This window comes from Syngnathoides biaculeatus, chromosome 6 (assembly GCF_019802595.1).
Source record: "Syngnathoides biaculeatus isolate LvHL_M chromosome 6, ASM1980259v1, whole genome shotgun sequence".
Taxonomy (NCBI): Eukaryota; Metazoa; Chordata; class Actinopteri; order Syngnathiformes; family Syngnathidae; genus Syngnathoides; species Syngnathoides biaculeatus.
This window is the reverse complement of record NC_084645.1, coordinates 4,990,738-5,012,769: the sequence shown is the minus strand read 5'-3', so window position 1 is coordinate 5,012,769 and position 22,032 is coordinate 4,990,738. Positions and strand designations below refer to the sequence as shown.

Genomic DNA, 22,032 nt, shown 5'->3' with positions numbered 1-22,032 from the left:
ACTATCCTTTTGGCTGCTTTTGCATGTTCTTCACGTGCTTGTGGCTCTCTTTATGAAAGAAAAGCATGAACTAAATTGTTTACATGTGAATGTGCGTGATTGATAATGTTTAAGGTTGCTGACTGTCAGCTCTGCGACTGGTTATCAGACCCAGCCTGTACGCTACCTCTCATCTCAGATAGCATAAGCTTCAGCTTTGGAAAGCTTTTACATGGATGGAAGATTCTGATAGCTACCTACAAAACTGTCCCAAAAAATGGCAGAAAATACAAATTCAAGGAACCTCAGGTACACAATATTGTTTATTTATAATAACATCAACTTGAAAACATCTCAAGAAAACTTGGTGTTGCATATTTAATAACATGTAATGGGTAATGCCTCGATTAAGTGTTGGTTATTCATAATAAGATATAACGGGTAATGCCTCCTCCTCGCAACTCTCGCAGGCGTTGGCAGTGCCGCAACATGTTCAGAATTACCTGCAATCGCTTGTCCACCTTCATCTGAGCAAGTTCGCGAAAATCTTCTTCCACCACAAAATAGTGACCTGAAACAAAAACAACTGAGACCATTCTCATTCTGATCTGAAAGAACATCAAGAGCATGCATGAACAGAGGTTCCTCTACATACGAAAGTCTCAAGTCACGAAAAATTCTGGTGAAGAAATCCATCCCCAGAAAAATATTACCTCTTGTTACGAAGGAAATTTCAGGATACGAAAAGAAAAAATGGGCATTGGATTAGCAGCCCCAAAATTCCATTGAACGGAAACATTCTGTATCTTGGTTTGTGTGATGCTATAGAGTTACTCTCTCATTGGCTATGACCTTAGCACCTTCCTCACATTCCATTAGCTAGAAGGGACCTCAATCTTTACCCATGATGCACATCCTGTATCTTGGTTTGTGTGACGTCATAGAGGTGCTCTCCCACTGGCTATCGTCGTAGCATCATCCTGGCATCCCATTGGCTAGGAGGGACGTCAATCTTTACTCATGATGCTTTTCTTTTCCCTTGGACACTCGTCACCTAGCGCTTTCACATACTGTCACAAGCTAGATCAAATTGGAAGTGTAAAATATTTTTTGATTTGAGATTTTTGAAAGTTTATTCATCTTTCTTTACCATGGGCGCCAAGAAACTTAAGTGGAATTAAATTGTGTGCATTCGTACGTTTTTACGTATGTTTTCTCTCGCCTGTCAAATATTTGCCTCCTCCCCCATCCCCAATGTTGCCTTTTGCTTGTCACTCACCCTTTTCTTCACATAGTCGCCCAACGCCAAAGATAAATGGACATCATTTGTAGTATTCTTTACCTGATGTACTTTGATTGCTTTTTCTTGGCAGGGTGTTAGGGGCTTGGAATGGATTAGGCTATTTACATATAAAAAGCGCTTATACTTCCAAAAAATTCACATTACTAAACGACTTCAAGGAAAGAATTAGAGTACTTTCATAACTACAGGGAACCACTCTAGTTGTAGTCAGTGCATATGGTATATTGAAGCCACTACCCAAATTGTCTTAAAGAAATACAGATATTGGTTTAGCCTGTGGCGAGTGATGAGCAAAATGCAATGAAGAAAATAAGTATTTGAACATCGTGCTATATTGCAAGTTCTCCCACTTAGAAATTATGGAGGGGCCTGAAATTTTCATCGTAGGTGCATGTCCACTGTGAGAGAGATAATCTAAAAAGAAAAAAACAGAAATCACAATGTATGATTTTTTTACCGATTTATTTGTGTGATACAGCTGCAAATAAGTATTCGAACATCTGAGAAAACCAATGTTAATATTTGGTACAGGAGACTTTGTTTGCAATTACAGAGGTCAAATGTTTCCTGTAGTTATTCATCAGGTTTGCACACACTGCAGAAGGGATTTTGGCCCACTCCTGCACACAGATGATCTCTAGCTCTGACAGGTTTCTGGGCTGTCGCTGAGAAACACGGAATTTCAGCTCTCTCCAAAGATTTTCTATTGGGTTTAGGTTTGGAAACTGGCTAGGCCATGCCAGAACCTTAATATGCTTCTTACGGAGCCACTCCTTGGTTTGCCTGGCTGTGTGCTTCGGGTCATTGTCATGTTCAAAGACCCACCCACAACCCATCTTCAATGCTCTGACAGAGGGAAAGAGGTTGTTCCCCAAAATCTCACAATACATGGCTGCAGTCATTCTCTCCTTAATACATTGCAGCTGCCGTCCTGTCCCATGTACAGAAAAACACCCCCAAAACATGATGCTACCACCCCCGTGCTTCACAGTAGGGATGGTGTTCTTGGGATGGAACTTATCATTTGTCTCCCTCCAAACAACAGTTAGTGGAATTATGATCAAAAAGTAAAATTTTGGTCTCATCTGACTACAAAACTTTATCCCATGACTCCTCTGTATCATCCAAATGGTCATTGGCAAACTTAAGACAGGCCTTGACATGTGCTGGTTTAAGCAAGGGAACCTTCCGTACCATGCATGATTTCAAACCATGACGTCTTTCTGCATTACAATGTCATCTTGGAAATGGTGGTCCCAACTCTTTTTAGGTCATTGACCAAATCCTGTCGTGTAGTCATGGGCTGATTCCTCACGCCGCAAAGGATCACTGAGACCCCACGAGGTGATCTCTTGCATGGGGCTCCAATTCAATTGAGATTGACTGTCATGTTTAGCTTCTTCTATTTTCTCATGATTGCGCCAACAGTGGACCTTTTTTCACCAAGCTGCTTGGTAATTTCTCCGTAGCCCTTTCTAGCCATGTGGAGTTGTACAATTTTGTCTCTGGTGTTTTTGGACAGCTCTTTGGTCTTGGCCATATTACAAGTTTGAGTCTTACTGATTGTACGGAGTGGACAGGTGTCTTTATGCAGCTAACGACCTCACAGAGGTGCATCTGATTCAGGATAATACATGGAGTGGAGGTGAACTCTTTTCAAGCTCAAGCTCTTTTCGAAGAAGAGAAATTCACACAACCGAGTGAAATTACCAGGGCAATAATAACGTATTGTTTCGAGCCATATTCAGATGATATGCGATCATGGCCAAACCGCCTCCCCGTCCGATCCACTCCGCGGAGATGAGCTATCGCGGCTGACTCACAACATCCCGAGTTGAGGTCAGCAGCACCCCATTCCCACTATACACAGTGTTGACAGTGCACTGCTTCCCTGTCTTGTGACGCCAGATGGTGGACCAGAATTTCCTCGAAGCCGTCCTGAAGTCGTTCTCCATGGCCTCATCGAATTCTTCTCACGCCCGGGTTTTTGCCTCAGCGACCACCGAAGCCGCATTCCGCTTGGCCAGCCGAAACCTATAACCTGCCTCGGGAGTCCCACAGGCCAGAAATGCCCGATAGGACTCCTTCAGCTTGACAGCATCCCTCACTTTTCCTTCACTATCTATAAACGGAAAAATCACATCTGGCCATAGAAAGTGCGGTGTGAAAAAGCTTTTACAGACAGATGGACACACACAAACGCACACAGTGTGTCATGATGTTAGCAAACTTCCTGACTGACTCACTGAACCCTGGAGATTCAACCGAACCAAGGCTAAGAACCACTTGAATAAGCATGTCATACATAAAAGACTCTAACAATAAAAGAAAGGCTTTCACTTGAATATTTTGTACCTCTAGTGTCTTTAGTCTCCTGATCCTTGAAACGCTGGTACAGCTTGCGTGCATGGTTGTTAAGTGTTTTCAAAGGCTGATGGAAAATGTTATATTTGGCTACAACAGCTGTGTTAATATTTTCCACTGCTTTGTTGATTTGATCATATGACAGGCGTCCTTTCATATACCTGTGTAAGGCAGAAGTTCAGTGATTAGAATGTTTTGTTTAAACATAATATGTACACACACCAACACGCATGCATGCACACACACACACACACACACACACACATATATATATATATATATATATATATATATATATTTGCACATTTGTGTTTTAAGATATTGCGTGTGTTTTTTTTTCCTCATTTTTATAACTGATATAAAGGATAAATCCAGCATCCATCCTCTGTACTGCTCATCCTCACAAGAATGTCAGATGTGCTGGAACCTATCCCAGTTGATTTACACCCTGAACTGGTCACCGGACAATTGCAGGTCCCATATTAGACAAATAGTTGAGTGGGATAGTGTGACAGGGAGCCCCAAAACGTAAAAAAAATCTTCAACTATCTTTGTTACCTTTCACAGAAAACTGCAATCAATCAGTTTTTTTTAAATGACTATAAAATATACATAACATACAATCGTGGACAGAAGTTTTGAGAATGACAAGATATTCGTTTTCACAAAGTTTGCTGCTTCAGTGTTTTGAGATTTTTTTGTGAGATTTTACTATGCTTTACTGAAGTATTTCCTAAAGGTCAAAGGCCTTATTTGACAAATTAGATTCATTTGGTGGACTTTTTGGGGCGCCCTGTGTAGCCTTTTTGCAGCAACTGAACCTCTGTCCTTGAAATTCCTGATGAGCTGTTAAATGGTGAATTTAGGTGCAATCTTACTCGCAGCAATATCTTTGCCTGTAAAGCCCTTTCTGTGAATCGCAGTCATGACTGTACATGCTTCCTTGGGTTAGGGTTAGAGTTAGGTAACCTAGGTAACCAGGGTTAACAGATGAACAACAATGATTTCAAGCACCACACTCCTTTTAAAGCTGTAATTGTAACGCAATCAGCATGACAAAGTGATCAAGCCTTGTCCTGATCAACCCTCTCACCTGTGTTAATGAGAGAATCACTAACATTATATCACCTGGTCTTTCTGTGTCAGGCCTGAATTGCAGTGGAAAGGGGGCGGAGAGGGGAGGTGGAGTTCATTTTGGTGTCATATAGGGTCTTTACATTTAATTTCAATTCATCTGATCACTTTTCATAACATTCTCCAGTACATTCAAACTGCCAGTATTAAAAAAACGAGTCACTAAATTTTGTGACATTCTCAAAACGTTTTGCCACAGCTGTATAACTGATTGGTTTTGTGTTGAAATTAAAGTTGAAGAATTTCAAAGTAGCCTTGTACCCTTCCGGTATATGTGGTCATTAGAGGAAAAACTTTGGACACCCCTGCTTTAGTGCAACCAAAAGGTACAGTGAATAAAACAAGTATTTGAACACTGCTGTATTGAAAGTTCTCCCACTCAGAAATCATGCAGGGGTCTAAAATTTTCATCGTAGGTGCATGTCCACCGTGAGAGAGATAATCTAAAAAGAAAAATCCAGAAATTACAACGTAGGATTTTTTAACGATTTCTTTGTGTGATACAGCTGAAAATAAGTATTTGAACACCTGTCTATCAACTAGAATTCTGACCTTCAAAGACTTGTTAGTCCGCCTTTAAAAGTCCACCTCCACTCCATGTATTATCCTGAATCAGATGCATCTGTGTGAGGTCGTTAGCTGCATAAAGACACCTGTCCACTCCGTACAATCAGTAAGACTCAAACTTGTAATATGGCCAAGACCAAAGAGCTGTCCAAAGACATCGGAGACAAAATTGTACAACTCCACACGGCTGGAAAGGGCTACGGAGAAATTGCCAAGCAGCTTGGTGAAAAAAGGTCCACTGTTGAAGCAATCATTAGAAAATGGAAGAAGCCAAACATGACGGTCAATCTCAATCGGAGTGGAGCCCCATGCAAGATATCACCTCGTGGGGTCTCAATGATCCTTAGAAAGGTGAGGAATCAGCCCATGACTACACGACAGGACTTGGTCAATGACCTGAAAAGAGCTGGGGCCACCGTTTCCAAGGTGACTGTTGGTAATACACTAAGACGTCACGGGTTGAAATCATGCATGGCATGGAAGGTTCCCCTGCTGAAACAAAGACATGTCAAGGCCCGTCTTAAGTTTGCCAATGACCATTTGGATAGTACAGAGGAGTCATGGGAGAACGTTTTGTGGTCAGATGAGACCAAAATGGAACTTTTTGGTCATAATTCCACAAACTGTGTTTTGAGGAAGACAAATGATGAGTTCCATCCCAAGTACACCATTCCTACTGTGAAGCATGGGTACGGTAGCATCATGTTTTGGGGGTGTTTTTCTGCACATGGGGGAGGACGACTGCATTAATTGTATTAAGGAGAGGACGACCGCGGCCATGTATTGTGAGATCTTGGGGATGTAAGATAAGCTTACACATTTCACAGAGGCCTGTGAAATGTATCTCCTCATGTGTCATAAATCTCTTTTAATTACTCTGTTGCTGTGCAGGGATGCGTGTGTGTGCTGTTTGTCTATGGGAAGTTTAAGAGCTCAAGGTGACTGCAAATTTATGATAGTTGCATTCTTGTGGGTTTTTGTAACAGGAAGAACTGTGTCTACTCAGAGGACACCCGGCCTTGAGAAGATTAACTGTCTCTGTATAACAACTTTACTTGTCTTGTGAAACCTCTCTCCCCCTCCCTATGTGTGAAACTCAATAAAATGTGTGGTTTTGGGGGGGCTCGGAAAGAGTCTTACGTGCGGGTGTGGAGGATATGTGCTGCTCCTCCAAGCTCTCGCTAAACTGCAGTTTAGTAAAAAATAACTCTGCCTCTGTCTCAATCATTCTATCCTGGTGCTGTGAGCTCCTGGGACCACATTGAGCGAGAAGTCCGTGCTTTGGACCTAACATTTTCTCTGGTGCCGAAACTCGGGAACCCAACAGCTTGACGCCTGGAACGACGCGGGATCAACGAGACCAAGAATCTGGTACCAGTGTCCTCCATTGAAGGATCGGTCGCATCGCTGATCCAGCGCCGGACCGGACTGTCGGGTGACGGGTCCCAATGGACCAGGGCCACGTCACTGAGGTAGGATAAAACTTATTTGGTCTCATAGGATGGTTATATGGTATAACTTAACATCTAAAAATAAAATAGAGCAGAAATAAACCCAGATTTAACAAGTAGTAAAATTACGTTAAAATAGGAGACTAAGAGTGGTGTGTGAGGACCGCTCCGATACTTCCTGCCTTTTAAAACTTGTCTCTAGGTGAGACACAGACAGAATAGGTTTCTGCATACGCGTAAAATACGTGTAGGTCTCTAGGTGAGACCAAGCAGAATAGGTTTCTGCATACACGAAGTTTCTAGGTGAAACTAATAGAGAGTAAAATACGTGTAAGTCTCTTGGTGAGACTAAGCAGAATAGGTTTCTGCATACACGAAGTTTCTAGGTGAAACTAAAATAGAGAGTAAAATACGTGTAAGTCTCTAGGTGAGACTAACCAGAATAGGTTTCTGCATACACGAAGTTTCTAGGTGAAACTAAAATAGAGTAAACGCTGTAGGACGCTGCACAAGTGAGAGCAGAGGAGGAGGAGGTTCATGAGCCCCAACCACACCCGTCAAAATTCAGAATTTTCTAAAATAAATCTCGCCTTAGGAGCAACAAAGGAAAAAAAAAAAAAATGGGACAAGCAGAGACAAAAGAGGTGACTGAACCTCCTGATGTGAAATTTATGCAGAGACATCATCCGGGTAGTTCTGAGTATTTGAAAAAATGGGTCAATAAATATTATTTCCGATCTTAAAGATCCAGAAGAAATTAAGAGATTAAAAGCATGCATAAAAACTCGATGGGAAGAAAAGGTGAGAAAGGGAAAGAAGACAGGGAAAGTTCAGATGGAGTTAAGTAAGTTGAAAATTTGGGAAGACCAGTGTGTTAAAAGGCAGAGAGATATAAAAGAAAAAGAACAAAGAAAAAGAGAGAGACGAGAAAGACAAAGAGGGGGGTTGATTGCCGCCCTTGGCATCAAGCCAGATGAAGAAACAGCCGCGCCACAAAGGAGAGCAGCAACAGGAAACGCACACCAGCAAGCTGCAAGCGCAAAAGGAAGTGAAACCACCCGAGCGATGAGCCTGAGCCCAGCAGAAGGCGGGGCTGAAGAGGAAGAAGAAGACTTGGGAGAGACAACAGATCCTGCAGCCCCTGCATTTTCGCAGATCACCACCAGAGGGGGAGGTCAGAGAGCTGATGAGACAAAAGTGAAGATCTACCCCAGCTTATCTGATTGGCAGGAGCAGACCCCAGCAAGGAAACAACGCCACCCAGCGGGGCCAAGTGGAACTACAAGTGGAGCTGCAGAGATGTACCCACTGTATGCTGTTGCCAATCCTCATTATGGGATGGATGGAGATAACGAACCCACCATCCTAGTGCCAAGACCATGGACAGCAACTGAATGTTCTGAAGCCTGTACAGGCCTGGGGGATCCAGAGACAGACCCAGCTTCTTGGTGTTCTAATTTCAGAGAACTAAAAAGCTCTTTTCACCTTAATGGGACTGAAATGGAGACAGCATTCAAGACAGCGCTGAAACATCGTTGGGGAAGAGTGAGAGGAAATTTTAACCCCCGTGGAGGAAACAATGGACCAATCCTACACCCAGATGACCCCCTCCTGACTACCAGGATGAATGAAGTACTGATGCGAGTAATGACAGCTTACCAGAAGCCACCAGATTACAGCAAAATCAGACAGTGCCGCCAAAAACCAGAAGAATCAGTCCATGATTTCAAGATCACACTGGAAGGAATATTCAAAACCAACAGTGGGCTGCCTGAAGATGCTAACGACAATGGTCCCTACCACAGCCAGCTAAGACAATGCCTTATGGACGGTTTCCAACCACACATCAGCGGGTTCATCCAAAAACACTGTGTGACTCACAGAACTTTGAACACCAACCAATTGATGGACTGGGCCAGTCATGCAGAGGAGAACCATAGAAGAAAGAAGGGAATGGACAGCACAACAGCCATGGCAGCGCTGACTGCAGCCATAAGAGGAATGGCGACATCTACTGAGACACACGAGTCCTCTGAGGTGTACGCTATGCAAAGAAGAGGTCAAAGAAGAGTTCAAGGTCAACAAAAAGGGGGACCAAGCCTGAAGTGCTACAACTGTGGGAAACCAGGACACCTGACTAGAGAATGCAGGAGTCCCAAGAAGTGTTTCAACTGCCAGAAAGAGGGACACATGGCACGTGAATGCCCCCACCCGGACAGCTGGAAGGGAGGGAGCAACCGAGAACCACCAAGAGACCCCCAATTCAATCCACAATATGATCAATGACTATTAGAGGGAGAAGAAGATGAGGGTGATGAGCCAGAAGAACCACCAGACCCGGAGGAAGCATCATCAATCCAAGTTTTCGACCTCTCCATCTTAAATCTGGAAGACCGCTTAAGAACTAAACCATTTCGGTGGCTCAAAGTTGGGCCATTTAAAAAAACCAACAAAATTTTTATGTGACACTGGAGCAGACCATTCAGTCCTGATAGATCCAGTTAAGGGAGTAAAAGCTTCCAGAAGACAAATCATAGTGATAGGAGCTGGAGGCCTAGCACAACGCGAACTATGGTCTCACCCAGTGTTGGTAGAGGATGAAGATGGCCAACAAATTGAAACCAAGTTTGTTATGAGCAACACCTGCCCTGTGAATCTAATGGGCAGAGACCTATTGACAGCACTGAGAATAAACCTGATTGCCACGGAAGATGGGATCAAACCAATCAAATTTATGGAACAGATGGACGCCTGTCTCAGCCAAGGAAACGGACCACCGGATGAATTTTATTCACTGGACCTTGACAACGTTGGTCCAACCTCAGTTGTCCGTGACCTAGAAAGAACTGCAACACAGATGACAGACGAAGAACAATACAGGCTATGCAGTGGTAACAGAAGAGGCAATACTCAAAGCGGGAAAGCTCCCTGGCAACTGGTCAGCGCAGGCAGCAGAAATCGTGGCACTCACAGAAACATGCAAACTCTTCCAAGGTCAAGAGGTCACGATATATACGGACAGCCAATATGCCTATTCAACGCTCCACGTCTTTGCTGCACAATGGGCCAGGAGAGGCATGCAAACATCAAGTGGAAAACCAGTCCAGCATGCTGATCTGCTCAAAGCCTTACTCCAAGCAGTTCTACTCCCAAGGAGAATTGCTGTCTGTAAGTGCAAAGCCCACACGAAAGCCACAGATCCAGTCTCCCAAGGGAATGCTAAAGCTGACCAAGCAGCAAAACAAGCAGCGATGGGAACCAGCCACACCCATGTTCAAGAAGAAGCAGACAGCACAGATGAAGATAAGTGTGAACGAACGACACATCCTTCGCAGAAGCAAGACATCATCCCTCTCCAAGTTCTGAAGGACATGCAGGACAATGCCCCGCCGAATGAAAAGCAACAGTGGACTGCAGCAGGAGCAAAAATGGACGGCCTGGGCATTTACAGAGTTTTGGACAAACCCTGCCTCCCTCTGAGTCTTTTTCAAGCAGTGGCTAAATTGAGTCATGGGCCAAGCCATGTCTCAACAGGGGGGATGGTGGGGATAGTAGAAAATAACTTCTACTGTACTAAAGGCCTCATTACCTATTTTTAAAATTTTTGCAGATCGTGCCTCACATGCTGCAAACACAATGCTCAGGGAAATGTCAGACCTACAAGAGGGAAGTGCCCACAAGGGTCTTACCCATTTGAAATCATCCACATGGATTTCATAGAACTGAACAGATCCGGTCCACACAAATACTGCTTAGTAATAGTGGACTCATTCTCAAAATGGGTAGAAATCTTCCCAGCAAAAAAGCCAGATGCACTGACAGTAGCAAAAGCTATATGTAAAAACATCATCCCAGATCACGGTATTCCAAGAGTTATTTGGAGTGACAATGGGTCACATTTTGTTAACCAAATTATTGGAGAAATGGCCCAACATCTAGGGATCAGCCTAAAACATCACTGTGCTTATCATCCACAGAGTGCAGGACTCGTGGAGAGAACTAATGGCACTATCAAACTTAGACTCAAAAAGACCATGGAAGAAACAGGGAAACCATGGCCAGAGTGTTTGCCCTAAGTCAAAACATACATGAGAATAGTTCCAACAGTAACAGGCATCACACCTTTTGAAGCAGTAAAAGGAAGACCTTTTCATCTTCCATTATGGGAAGCGTCAGGAGTACAGGAGGAAAAAGGGGAACTTGACCCCATGACAGACTGGCTGCTTAGACTTTTCCAAAATGACAATGTAAAAAGAGCAAATGATCTGCCAGGTCCTTCTCTCCCTTCCACACAGGAATCGCTGACTCCAGGAGACCAGGTGCTGATAAAGGTCATCAAGAGGAAGTGCTGGTCCAGCCCGAGGTGGGAAGGCCCATTCACAGTGCTCCTGACCACACCCACAGCTGTCAAAATCGCGGAGAGAGAGACGTGGATTCACCAGTCCCACACCAAAAAGGTCCATCCTGTCACTTAAAGCAGCTACTATGGTAACGACCCGGTATAAATACTGACTGATTTCCTACTGTCTACGGGTGCGGTACTGAGAACCAAACCCCACCGGTGAGGACATGTGCTAGTAACCTCTGTCCTCCGCTTTCTTTCCCTCTTTATTTAGGTTTACTGTGTTCTCTGCCATTTTTTATTTTGATTCCCTTCTCAGCCAGGCCATGAGGCTGTCGCTCCAAGCGGAGGGCAGGGGAGGAATTTTTCCCTATTAAGAGGGTTTTCGCCTCCCCCTGACTGGGTACCTATGTTGTGCATTATTATGATGTTGTGCTCTAAAACCTGTTATAGGACTGAGCTCAACTGATGTTCCAAAAATCCACAACAGGGGGGAAATGTAAGATAAGCTTACACATTTCACAGAGGCCTGTGAAATGTATCTCCTCATGTGTCATAAATCTCTTTTAATTACTCTGTTGCTGTGCAGGGATGCGTGTGTGTGCTGTTTGTCTATGGCAGACATGTCCAAAGTCTGGCCCCCGGGCCAATTGCGGCCCGTGGACAAATTTTTACCGGTCCGCGGCCTCTATCATGAAATCAATAATATGCGGCCCGCCAGCACTGTTGACCACAGTATAAAATACATGTGTACAAAAAGCTATTTTTCATATTTTTCATTTCACCAGAAGATGGCAGTAGCCCTGTGGCCGCACTCTGGCCGCCGTGATCCTTGACCTTGCGTGATCGTTTCAGCCCAGCCCATTTCTAACTGTATAACAACTTTACTTGTCTTGTGAAACCCTTCTCCCCCTCCCTATGTGTGAAACTCAATAAAATGTGTGGTTTTGGGGGGGCTCGGAGAGAGTCTTACGTGCGGGTGTGGAGGATATGTTCTGCTCCTCCAAGCTCTCCCTAAACTGCAGTTTAGTAAAAAATAACTCTGCCTCTGTCTCAATCATTCTATCCTGGTGCTGTGAGCTCCTGGGACCACATTGAGCGAGAAGTCCGTGCTTTGGACTCAACAGGGGAACAACCTCTTTGCCTCAGTCTGAGCATTGAAGATGGGTTGTGGCTGGGTCTTTCAACATGACCGTGACCTGAAGCACACGGCCAGGAAAACCAAGGAGTGGCTCCGTAACAAGCATATCAAGGTTCTGGCGTGGCTTAGCCAGTCTCCAGACCAACAACCCAATGGAAAATATTTGGAGGGAGCTGAAACTCTGTGTTTCTCAGCGACAGTCCAGAAACCTGTCTGATCTAGAGATCTGTGTGGAGGAGTGGGCCAAAATCCCTCCTGCAGTGTGAGCAAATTTGGCTAACATCTACAGGAAACGTTTGACCTCTGTAATTGCAAACAAAGGCTCGTGTACCACATATAAACATTGTTTTTCTCAGGTGTTGAAATACTTATTTGCAGCTGTATCACACAAATAAATTGTTTAAAAAAAAAATCATACATTGTGATTTCTGGATTTTTCTTTTTAGATTATCTCTGTCACAGTGGACATGCACCTACGATGAAAATTTCAGACCCCTCCATGATTTCTATGTGGGACAACTTGCACTATAGCAGGGTGTTCAAATTTTCTTCACTGTACTTAAACTGTATGTGATGTAATGTGGTAAATTCAGAGATAAGTCCACATTTCTTGTGTCTTTCATTAGGTGTACCAAATCACAATTCAATGAAATCACATCACAAACCAAGTGAGAGAACCCATCCTTGTGAGAGATATGTGAATTCATCTGAGTGTGCCAATACTGCAAGAGAGCCGAATTAGAATGTTCATCATGTCAACCTTAATTCCACAGACTGTCATGGTGGTGGTGTTCTTTTTTGCCAATAATTTGAATACCCACAGGTAATTCTACAAACAGCTGAATTAAAGCTATACTTACCGAGGGATACGTTCAAACTCTGTCAGAGTGATAAACTCCATCTCTCTGATATAGCTTTTGATTTTGACTGTGTGGTGCTGGGTGGACTCCACATCTGTAACCGTGCTCTGATTGGTTAATGGTTCATTTTCTCTAAAATAATATGACAAAAAAAAAAAAAAAAAGCACATTATTTTAGTTCTCTTGGCATCAATTATTTGCAAAAAAAAATAGAAGTTTGATATATGATAGTAGACCCAAAAATATATTCCTATGTAATTGTAGTGCTTCATCACCAATAGTCTTGTGACACTCATTTATATTAAGGGCACACCCACATCCCTGTTATCTAGGTAAAAGCATCCTCTTAGTTTACAGTGGTGTGATGTATAATTGGCATGGTATTCAGAATGAGCAATGAAAAAAAGGAAAATTAGCCAATGGCTTTCTCACTTATTGGGACATATGTTGGGGATATGGCCAGGTACATTGTCTTTAAGGTGTTGAAGACTTTTCAGATTTTGGAATAACTCCTCAAGGGCCTGAAAAAAAAAAGAGAATGATTATTTCAAACAATAAAAACTTACTGAGGCTTTTTGTGAATTGTAGATTGTCATACAAATAATATCATTAATGAAGTGAAATTTTTCAGCCATGTTCATGGACGAAAAACTAGAATATTTGCAGGTTTGAGGAGGACAAGGCACCTATTTTACAATTGAAAAATTTCATAGTACACTCGCACATAAAAATGTCTCGAAAAGTGAAAACAATATTGTAGGAATAATTAAATAAATAGAAAATATAATGATCATACATCTGCTGCATTGAAAAACTTCTTCTGCTTCCAATAAAGAACACTTTACTCTGCTCCAGTTAACGTGGCAGCCGCTTAACAGGAGATAGCACAAGAACAAAAACATCTAATCAGCAGAAATGTTAGAACCTGGAACGCTGTTTGTCTGTCAAAGAAATGATTGCAAACTTGACCACACATATACTCAGCAATCTTCCACACACATGCACACAGGTACACTGTGTTCCAATTGTGTTTTGCTTCCCCGTCTCCTTTTTGGAACACCCATGTAAGCATGGGGTGTTTGAAACAAAATAAATAGAGGTGTTGAGGATCATCAGTAGTGCAGTAGTGTATTGTACGATACAGTTCTTCTCTCTCCTCGCGAGCTGTCAAACTTGAACTGAGGTCTTTGCTTCGTTTTTGGGTCCTGTTTAATAAATGTCGAACCAGTAAACCTGACAATTGTTTACTGTATGGACAACCAGCCGTCTAATAGATGATCGTTCATTTGTCTGTCACTATGCCTCACTGGCATAAATGACCAAAGATACATTATTGATTGTGAATATACTTTTTGAGCAATTAAGTACACAAGTAGAGATAGGAAATTAACATATTCAAATTGAAACATTGCTCCATTTTTGCTTCATTTTTGAAAACTCGATGATTGGCCCTAAAATTCCTGATTGTGCTAAAGCTAATTAAGAGCAGCACAAGCAGTCAGCTTCAGAACAGCGGTGCACCCTGCATGTTCATCAAGTGTCAGTTGCACTGGGTTGAGATGGGGAGTTAAACGCAGCACACTGGACAGAATATTGTTTTTACAGAACGTTTTTGTCAATTTGGGGAGGTCTGTGCCTTCCGACAAGTCTTTGAGCTTGTCAGGTAATTCCCTGAATCACATTTGCTCTGCCATGCACTGTGAGCTGGAAGGCCTTACTTACATAGATGGGTCCGTGGTTTTCTCAACTCTAATCAGTACACTGTATTTTCACAACCATTAGGGGCAAAAGAAGCATTCTCAGTTACAGCCACTATTTCTGTATTTAGCATACATAAGGCACATTGTATTATTGGACACAGGCATAGTAAAACATACGCTTGCTCAGGGGTCGTAACCTTTTCGACTGAGAGAGCCATAAATGTCAAATATTTTTAAATTGAATTTCAAATGAGCCAAACAGTATTTTATAAACTAAATACAGGTGTATTTGGGCATTTATATTTGACAAACACTTTTAGAGTACAATCTTCTTTTCATTTCGGCTTCTCCCGTTGTCTTTTTCCATGTGCACCTATTTCCTGTTTCTTCCTCTCTAACACCAACTGCCCTCATGTCTTCACTCACAACAGCCATCAACCTTCTCTTTGGTCTTCCTCTCGCTCTTTTGCCTGGCAGCTCCATCCTCAGCACCTTTCGACCAATATACTCACTCTCTCACATGTGGACATGTCCTAACCATTGAAGTCTGCTCTTTTGAAATTTGTCTTTAAAAAAGATCTAACTTTGGCTGTCCCTCTAAAGACTTAATTTTTTATCCTATCCAACCTGCTCACTCCTAGAGAGAACCTCAACATCTTCATTTCTGCCACTTCCAGTTCTACTTCCTGTTGTCTCTTCAGTGCCACCGTCTCTAATCCATACATCATGGCTGGCCTCACCACTGTTTAATAAACTTTGCCCTTCATCCTAGCAGAGACTCTTCCGTCACACAACAAACCAGACACCTTCTGCCAGCTGTTTTAACATGCTTGGACCCATTTCTTCGCTTCCTGACCACACTCACTGTTGCTCTGGATTGTTGACCTCAAGTATTTGAAGTTGTCCATCATCGCGATCTCTACTGCCTGGACCATCACTCTTCCCCCTCCCTCATTCACGCACATATATTGTTTAATTTTGGCTTATCTTCATTCCTCTCCTTTCCAATGCATGCCTACAAATATCGAATTTTTCCTCCACTTGCTTTCTGCTTTCACTGCAGATCACAATGTCATCTGCAAACATAATGGTCCAAGGGGATTCTAGTCTAATCTCATCTGTCAGCCTATCTATTACCACAGTAAACAGTAAGGGGATCAGAGATGATCCCTGATGCAGTCCCACCTCCACCTTAAATTCCTCTGTCACACATAAGGCACATCTCACCATTGTTCTGCTGCCATCATACATGTCCTGTACTAACATATTTCTCCGCCACACCAGACTTACGCATGCAGTACCACACTTACTCTCTTGATATTTTGTCATAGGGTTTCTCCAGATCCACAAATACACAATGTAGCACCTTCTGACCTTCTCTGTGCTTTTTCCATCAGCATCATCAAGGCAAATAATGCATCTGTGTTACTTTTATGTCCTTCTGTCCTGAGTCTAGCCTCCACTACTCTTTCCCATAACTTAATTGTGTGGCTCATCAACTTTATTACTCTATAGTTCCCACAGCTCGCTTTGCAAATCCCCTTTGTTTTTAAAAATGGGAACAAGCACACTTTTCTTCAATTCTTCAGACATCTTTTCACCCGCTAGTATTCTGTTGAATAGGTTGGTCAAAAACTCCAAAGCCACCTCTCCAAATTGCTTCCATACCACCGGTTATATCATCAGGACCAACTGCTTTTCCATTTTTCATTATCTTTAGTGCCTATCAAACTTCCTCCTTACTAATCATTGCGACTTCATGGTCTTTCATGCTAGCCACATCTACTCTTCCTTCTCTCATTTTCTTCATTCATCAACTTCTCAAAATATTCTTTCCATCTATTTAGCAAACGACTGGTACCAGTAAACACATTTCCATCTCTATCCTTAATCACATAATTCCCATCTCAATCCCTCTGTCTGGTCAATCTGTAGAGATCCTTTTCTCCTTCTTTCGTGTCCAACCTGGTATATATGTCCCCATATGCCTCTTATTTAGCCTTTGCCAGCTCTATCTTTGCCCTACGTCACATCTCAAAGTATTACTTTTGCCTCGCCTCTCAGTGTCCCACTTCTTCTTCAGTCATCTCTTTCCTTGTATGACTACCTGTATTTTTGGGGTTCCACCATCAAGTTTCCTTCTCCCCTTTCCTACCAGAAGACACACCAAGTACTCTCCTGCCTGTCTCTCTCTTGGCTGCAGAAGTCCAGTCTTCCGACCCTGTCTCATTTCTTTCTGAAAGGCCGCACAACATTCTTCCTTTCTCAGCTTCCACCACATGGTTCTCTGCTCTTCCTTTTTCTTAATCTTCCTCCCCACCATCAGAGTCATCCTACACACCAGCATCCTATGCTGTCGACCTACATCGTCCCCTACAACTACCTTACAGTCAGTAGCCTTCTTCATATTAAATCGTCTGCGCAAAATGTAATCCACCTGCATTCTTCCGCTCTTGTAGGTTACCCTATGTTCCTGCCTCTACAGTGTTACCGCTACTTACGAAAGTCTCTCTGGACAAAAGAATCAGGTTACAAAAAGCCTCCCTAGATAATATTGGTCTTTAGTTACGAAAAAAATTCAGGATATGATGGAAAAAAAATGACGCTGGATTCAACCGAACGTAAACATCCTGTACTGTATCTTGGTTTGAAAGCGGCACTATTGGCTAGCACGTAGCATCTTCCTGGCATCACATCCCTCCATTGGCTCGGAGCAACACGATCAATCTTTACCCGTGACACACTTTCTGTATGTTCGTCACTCACTGAATCTCTTGTCATACACTCATGCACACTCGACAACTTCTTCAAGGAGCTAGTCATCTTTTTTCACCATAGGCCTTCAAGAAATTGATGCACAAAATCTAATCCTGGTGCATGCTTCTACCTCCACTCTTGTAGGTCACGCTATGTTCTTGCCTTTTCTGGGAAAACGTGTTCACTACTGCCATTTCCATCCAAGACAGCCGTTTTTTTCTGACCTTTAGCTCACCGCGCATGTGCAAACAACGACAGTACAGGAAAACACGCTGGTCAGCGATATCACCCCTATTTTAAGCCCTTGCTTAAGAAATCTTATCAAACATGAGTATGAATGGTGCAGTAAAAAAGACAAAAATCTATCACTTTCGTCCGGAATGGGACATGGACAACTTTTTAATGATGTAATTTTTAAAGTGCGTTTGCCTAGTGTACTACCAGTGTAGTGAAATGTGTCGCAGCATTTTCGAACTGTTTATGGAAAATACGACACCAACATTTCACCGAAAAGCAAGCTGAGAATGAGAAAAGTGAACGAACTAAAATCCCAATTGGCCGCACAGCAAAATCTGTAAAGGATTTTTGGATGTAAAGGAGTACAGTTACACGGCGCTGTGAAGCCATGGCTGGTGTGGAAGGACATCAGAAATTGTGTTCCTCACTGCAGTTGGATGAATCCACTGACGTGAGTGACACAGCCCAGGTGTGCATTTTCATTTGTAATGTGTTTAGTGATCATCAACATGAAATCAGATAGTTACAACAAATGTTTATGGCTAACTATGTTGTGTTGTGCAATACTGGCTCATTTACACATAAAGAATCCTCAACATACTTTAAAATAAATATGCTTTGCATTTTTGTAGTGAGTAGGTCTTTGTGACTTGGTCATTCTATTTCATTATTGGTTGTTCATAAAAAAAAAAAAAGATGTCAGTCAAAGTCTGGGAACACCTGCTTCAGATGAGTTTTTTTTATTACCAACTATCTACGTGTATATGACTATAAAATGTGATTTTTTCATTTTTAATCTACACCTAAATATACTCGATTTAGTTTTTGAAAATATTTTTGGAAAATTTTGAACATTATACGCGAGAAATTACGGTATGTTCGGGTCTTTTCTCTTGCACAAATTTGGCCTTTTTTTGCAACTCATTTTTCTCTGTCATTAGATGGTCATTTAAAAAAAAAAAAATAGCGGTCCAAGGAGGTTTGTTTGTGCCTAATTTTGATTGTTTCTGAAATGTGTAGGGGCACGTGTCATTACATAGCACCAAAGCACAACCAGTTGCAACTTTTTCTGGATGTTTCTTCACCACAGTCCAAAACTTTCTCCCACATTGCCAAAGACTTCCTTTATCTTGGTGATTGAGATAACCTCTTCCTCTGTCTCCTCGTCAGACCTCTCACTCTGCACCTCGCACACAACTGCATTTCTCACTACTTTAATTCCTCCGTCGTCAGTTACTCCTCAGTTTCGTAGCATTAAAACAATTTTCACCTCCCTGGCTGCTGTGATGGACGAGATGGATTCCTTCTGCTTGTGAATCACAGTCACTCACATTTGAAAAATGTATGGGTGTGGTCAGTCATGCCTGCAGATATAAAGTTACGCGTGTGGTCCACCAGCCATGACCGCAGTCATAAAGTTGCGGGTGTGATTCGGGATGGAAACTCAAGACCTTAAAATAGAGATGAAAATGGTCTTTCGTGAAAATACCCGAAAATACCAATGCGAGCACTAGGGGAATCCGGGGGAATGCTTTCCCGGGAAATTTTTGAAAAAAAATGGATGGACGTGGGGCGTTCTGGTGATATCTGTGAACAAAATTCAGACAAAAATTGAAAGTAAAATTTCCCCAAGCCCAGATTTTTTTGCCCCCTATTCTCCTATAACGGGATAGCACAAAATCACATTTGTCATTAAAATATGCTTAAAAAATGCCATGTTATCTCAAGACAAATGAATTAAGTGAACAATTCAGTAAAAACACATCTAAAATGGTCCTTTTCCCCACATATTACATATTATAGAATAGATATAGAATATACATGAAAATATATCCTAGAATTTCTATACCATCCAGCAAAACATACACAGTCACTCACATTTGAAAAATGTACGAGTGTGGTCAGTCATGCTCGCAGATAAAGTGATTAGGGATGGTCTTAAATAACAATGGATTAATATAACATAACTGTAAATTAAAAATAAAATAAACAAATACATAACTAAAATAGAAAACTAAAATTTAAAACTCAGAAATTATCATTTCCAATTTCAACTGCTATAAGTAGAACATGATATAAAACGGTATTCAAAATTTTTCATCAATAAAAATTCTTGATGTGACAAACTTTATCTGAAGAAAAGTTAAATGCAGTGACCTGTCAAGGAATAAACATGAACGGTCTATACCCGCAATTTTTTGAAGATGCTGTAATTTTAATTCAACATAATCGGCATTCGTGGCAACAAGCTCACAATACATTTGGAACAAACATTCCTGTTCGCCATCGTGACGTATTGTTGTAGGGGCGTGGGGGGCACGCACAATGGGACTGCCGTAAATAGGAGGCCGGCTTGCTAGAAGGTGCCTTTATCTGCATGCCCTCCACGTATTGGCCACACCTGAATCAAGCGACGAGATGGATGATAGTCTGTTTATGTTTTTTTTACGCCGTCTCATTGCCTTGCGATCGACGCAATGACCACCCCTGGCGTAATTGAATTTCCTTTGACATGCCCCATGATGTTGATGACTTTTGACGTAAATGTGCTCGCATTACTGAAGCAATTTTGAACATGCGCTTTCGTACATGCTCCGTACATGCTCTGTACGGTTAACTTGCATTTCCTGTTTACAGGTGAATATCGGTTGTGTTTGAAGCAGGCTTGTTTAGTTAACAACATTTATGAAATAAACACGTAAATTAATGTCAAGACCACACAAAATAAGCAACGTCTTGAGAGAATGCGAAGGGAGGGGCGTTGCTCTTACTCGTGTTAGTGCCTCAACGTGGCTACACTCGTGAAAGCAAAACAACAAACTCAAACGCATGTTCGTTCAATGTTGTCAACTAATATCCGGATTAATTTGAGGTAATTTTTCCAAAAATCTGGAATTCCGGGAAAATCAGAAGGACTTTCATCACTGTTAAAATAACTGACTCAGTTGTTATACTCGAGTATGTAGTTGTTACCTAATACCATAATCATAATTTATTGACACTGCACAGATGGAGACAGACATTTTTAAAGAGGTTAATGGACATTCAATTTCAAAATTGAATATTCATATAATCAAATCATTTTATTTTATCATGCATTCTTATAATCTAGCATAATTTACGACGGTATCTGTTGTCAATCCATTGATAAAAGCGAGGAGTAGATGATCTATATCTTCCTAAAGCATGTAGAGGGGAAAAGTTTTCAACTTCAAGATAAAGCGGTACCACAGGGGAAAATTACTGTTCACATTTAGATATATGGACAATCACAATCTCATACTTATTATAGTTCGATACTGAAACATTACCTGTGTTATATCCCAGAAATGTTGTCAGTTTAACTGAATTTCCTTTGATATGGCTCATGATGTTGATGACTTTCGAGATAAATGCCCTCGCAGTACGTGAAGCAGCATTGTACATGTGCTTTCTGCTTAACATGCTCAGTCCGGTTAACTTCCATTTCCTATTTCCGGGTGAATACTGATTGTTTAGGATCAGGCTCATTTTGTTCCCAACATTTATGAAATAAACACATAAATTAATGTCAAGACCAACTTTCCCTCTAATATTTTATGTCTGAGCAACCACACTAAGCCCGTGAGTACTCCCTTTGACCACTGTTAGCAACATCAGGCGTACTGTGAAGAAAATAAGTATTTGAAAACCCTGCCATATTGCAAGTTCTCCCACTTAGAAATCATTGAGGGGTCTGAAATTTTCATAGTAGGTGCATGTCTACTATGAGAGAGATAATCTAAAAAGAAACACCCAGAAATCACAATCTATGATTTTTTCAAGGATTTATTAGGGTGATACAGCTGCAAATAAGTATTTCAACACCTGAGAAAATAAAATCAATGTTAACATTTGGTACAGTAGCCTTGGTTTGCAATTACAGAGTTCAAACGTTTCCTGTAGTTGTTCACCAGGTTTGCACACACTGCAGAAGGGATTTTGGCCCACTCCTCCACACAGATCTTCTCTAGATCAGACAGGTTTCTGGACTGTCGCTGAGAAACACAGAGTTTCAGCTCCCTCCAAATATTTTCCTTTGGGTTGTTGGTCTGGAGACTGGCTAAGCCACGCCAGAACCTTGCTTCTTACAGAGCCACTCCTTGGTTTTCCTGGATGTGGGCTTCAGGTCATTGTCATGTTGAAAGACCCAGCCACAACCCATCTTCAATGCTCAGA

General features: G+C 41.9%; 1 protein-coding gene across 8 annotated transcripts in view; it reads right to left on the bottom strand.

Annotated features, from left to right (window-relative positions):
- The window catches only part of ska1 (spindle and kinetochore associated complex subunit 1), a 56,477-nt gene that overhangs the window by 4,956 nt on the left and 29,489 nt on the right, over positions 1-22,032 (bottom strand). For 7 of the 8 annotated variants that reach the window (XM_061823605.1, XM_061823607.1, XM_061823599.1 and 4 more), the window contains 4 exons: positions 13,574-13,662; positions 13,142-13,273; positions 3,638-3,807; positions 285-550 (listed from right to left, as the gene is read on the bottom strand). In XM_061823605.1, coding sequence (XP_061679589.1) covers positions 402-550; positions 3,638-3,807; positions 13,142-13,273; positions 13,574-13,662 — 540 coding nt within the window. In that variant the 3' untranslated portion in view covers positions 285-401. Of the gene's footprint in view, positions 1-284; positions 551-3,637; positions 3,808-13,141; positions 13,274-13,573; positions 13,663-22,032 lie in introns of those variants that run through there. The other variant, XM_061823606.1, reaches the window with a different exon arrangement.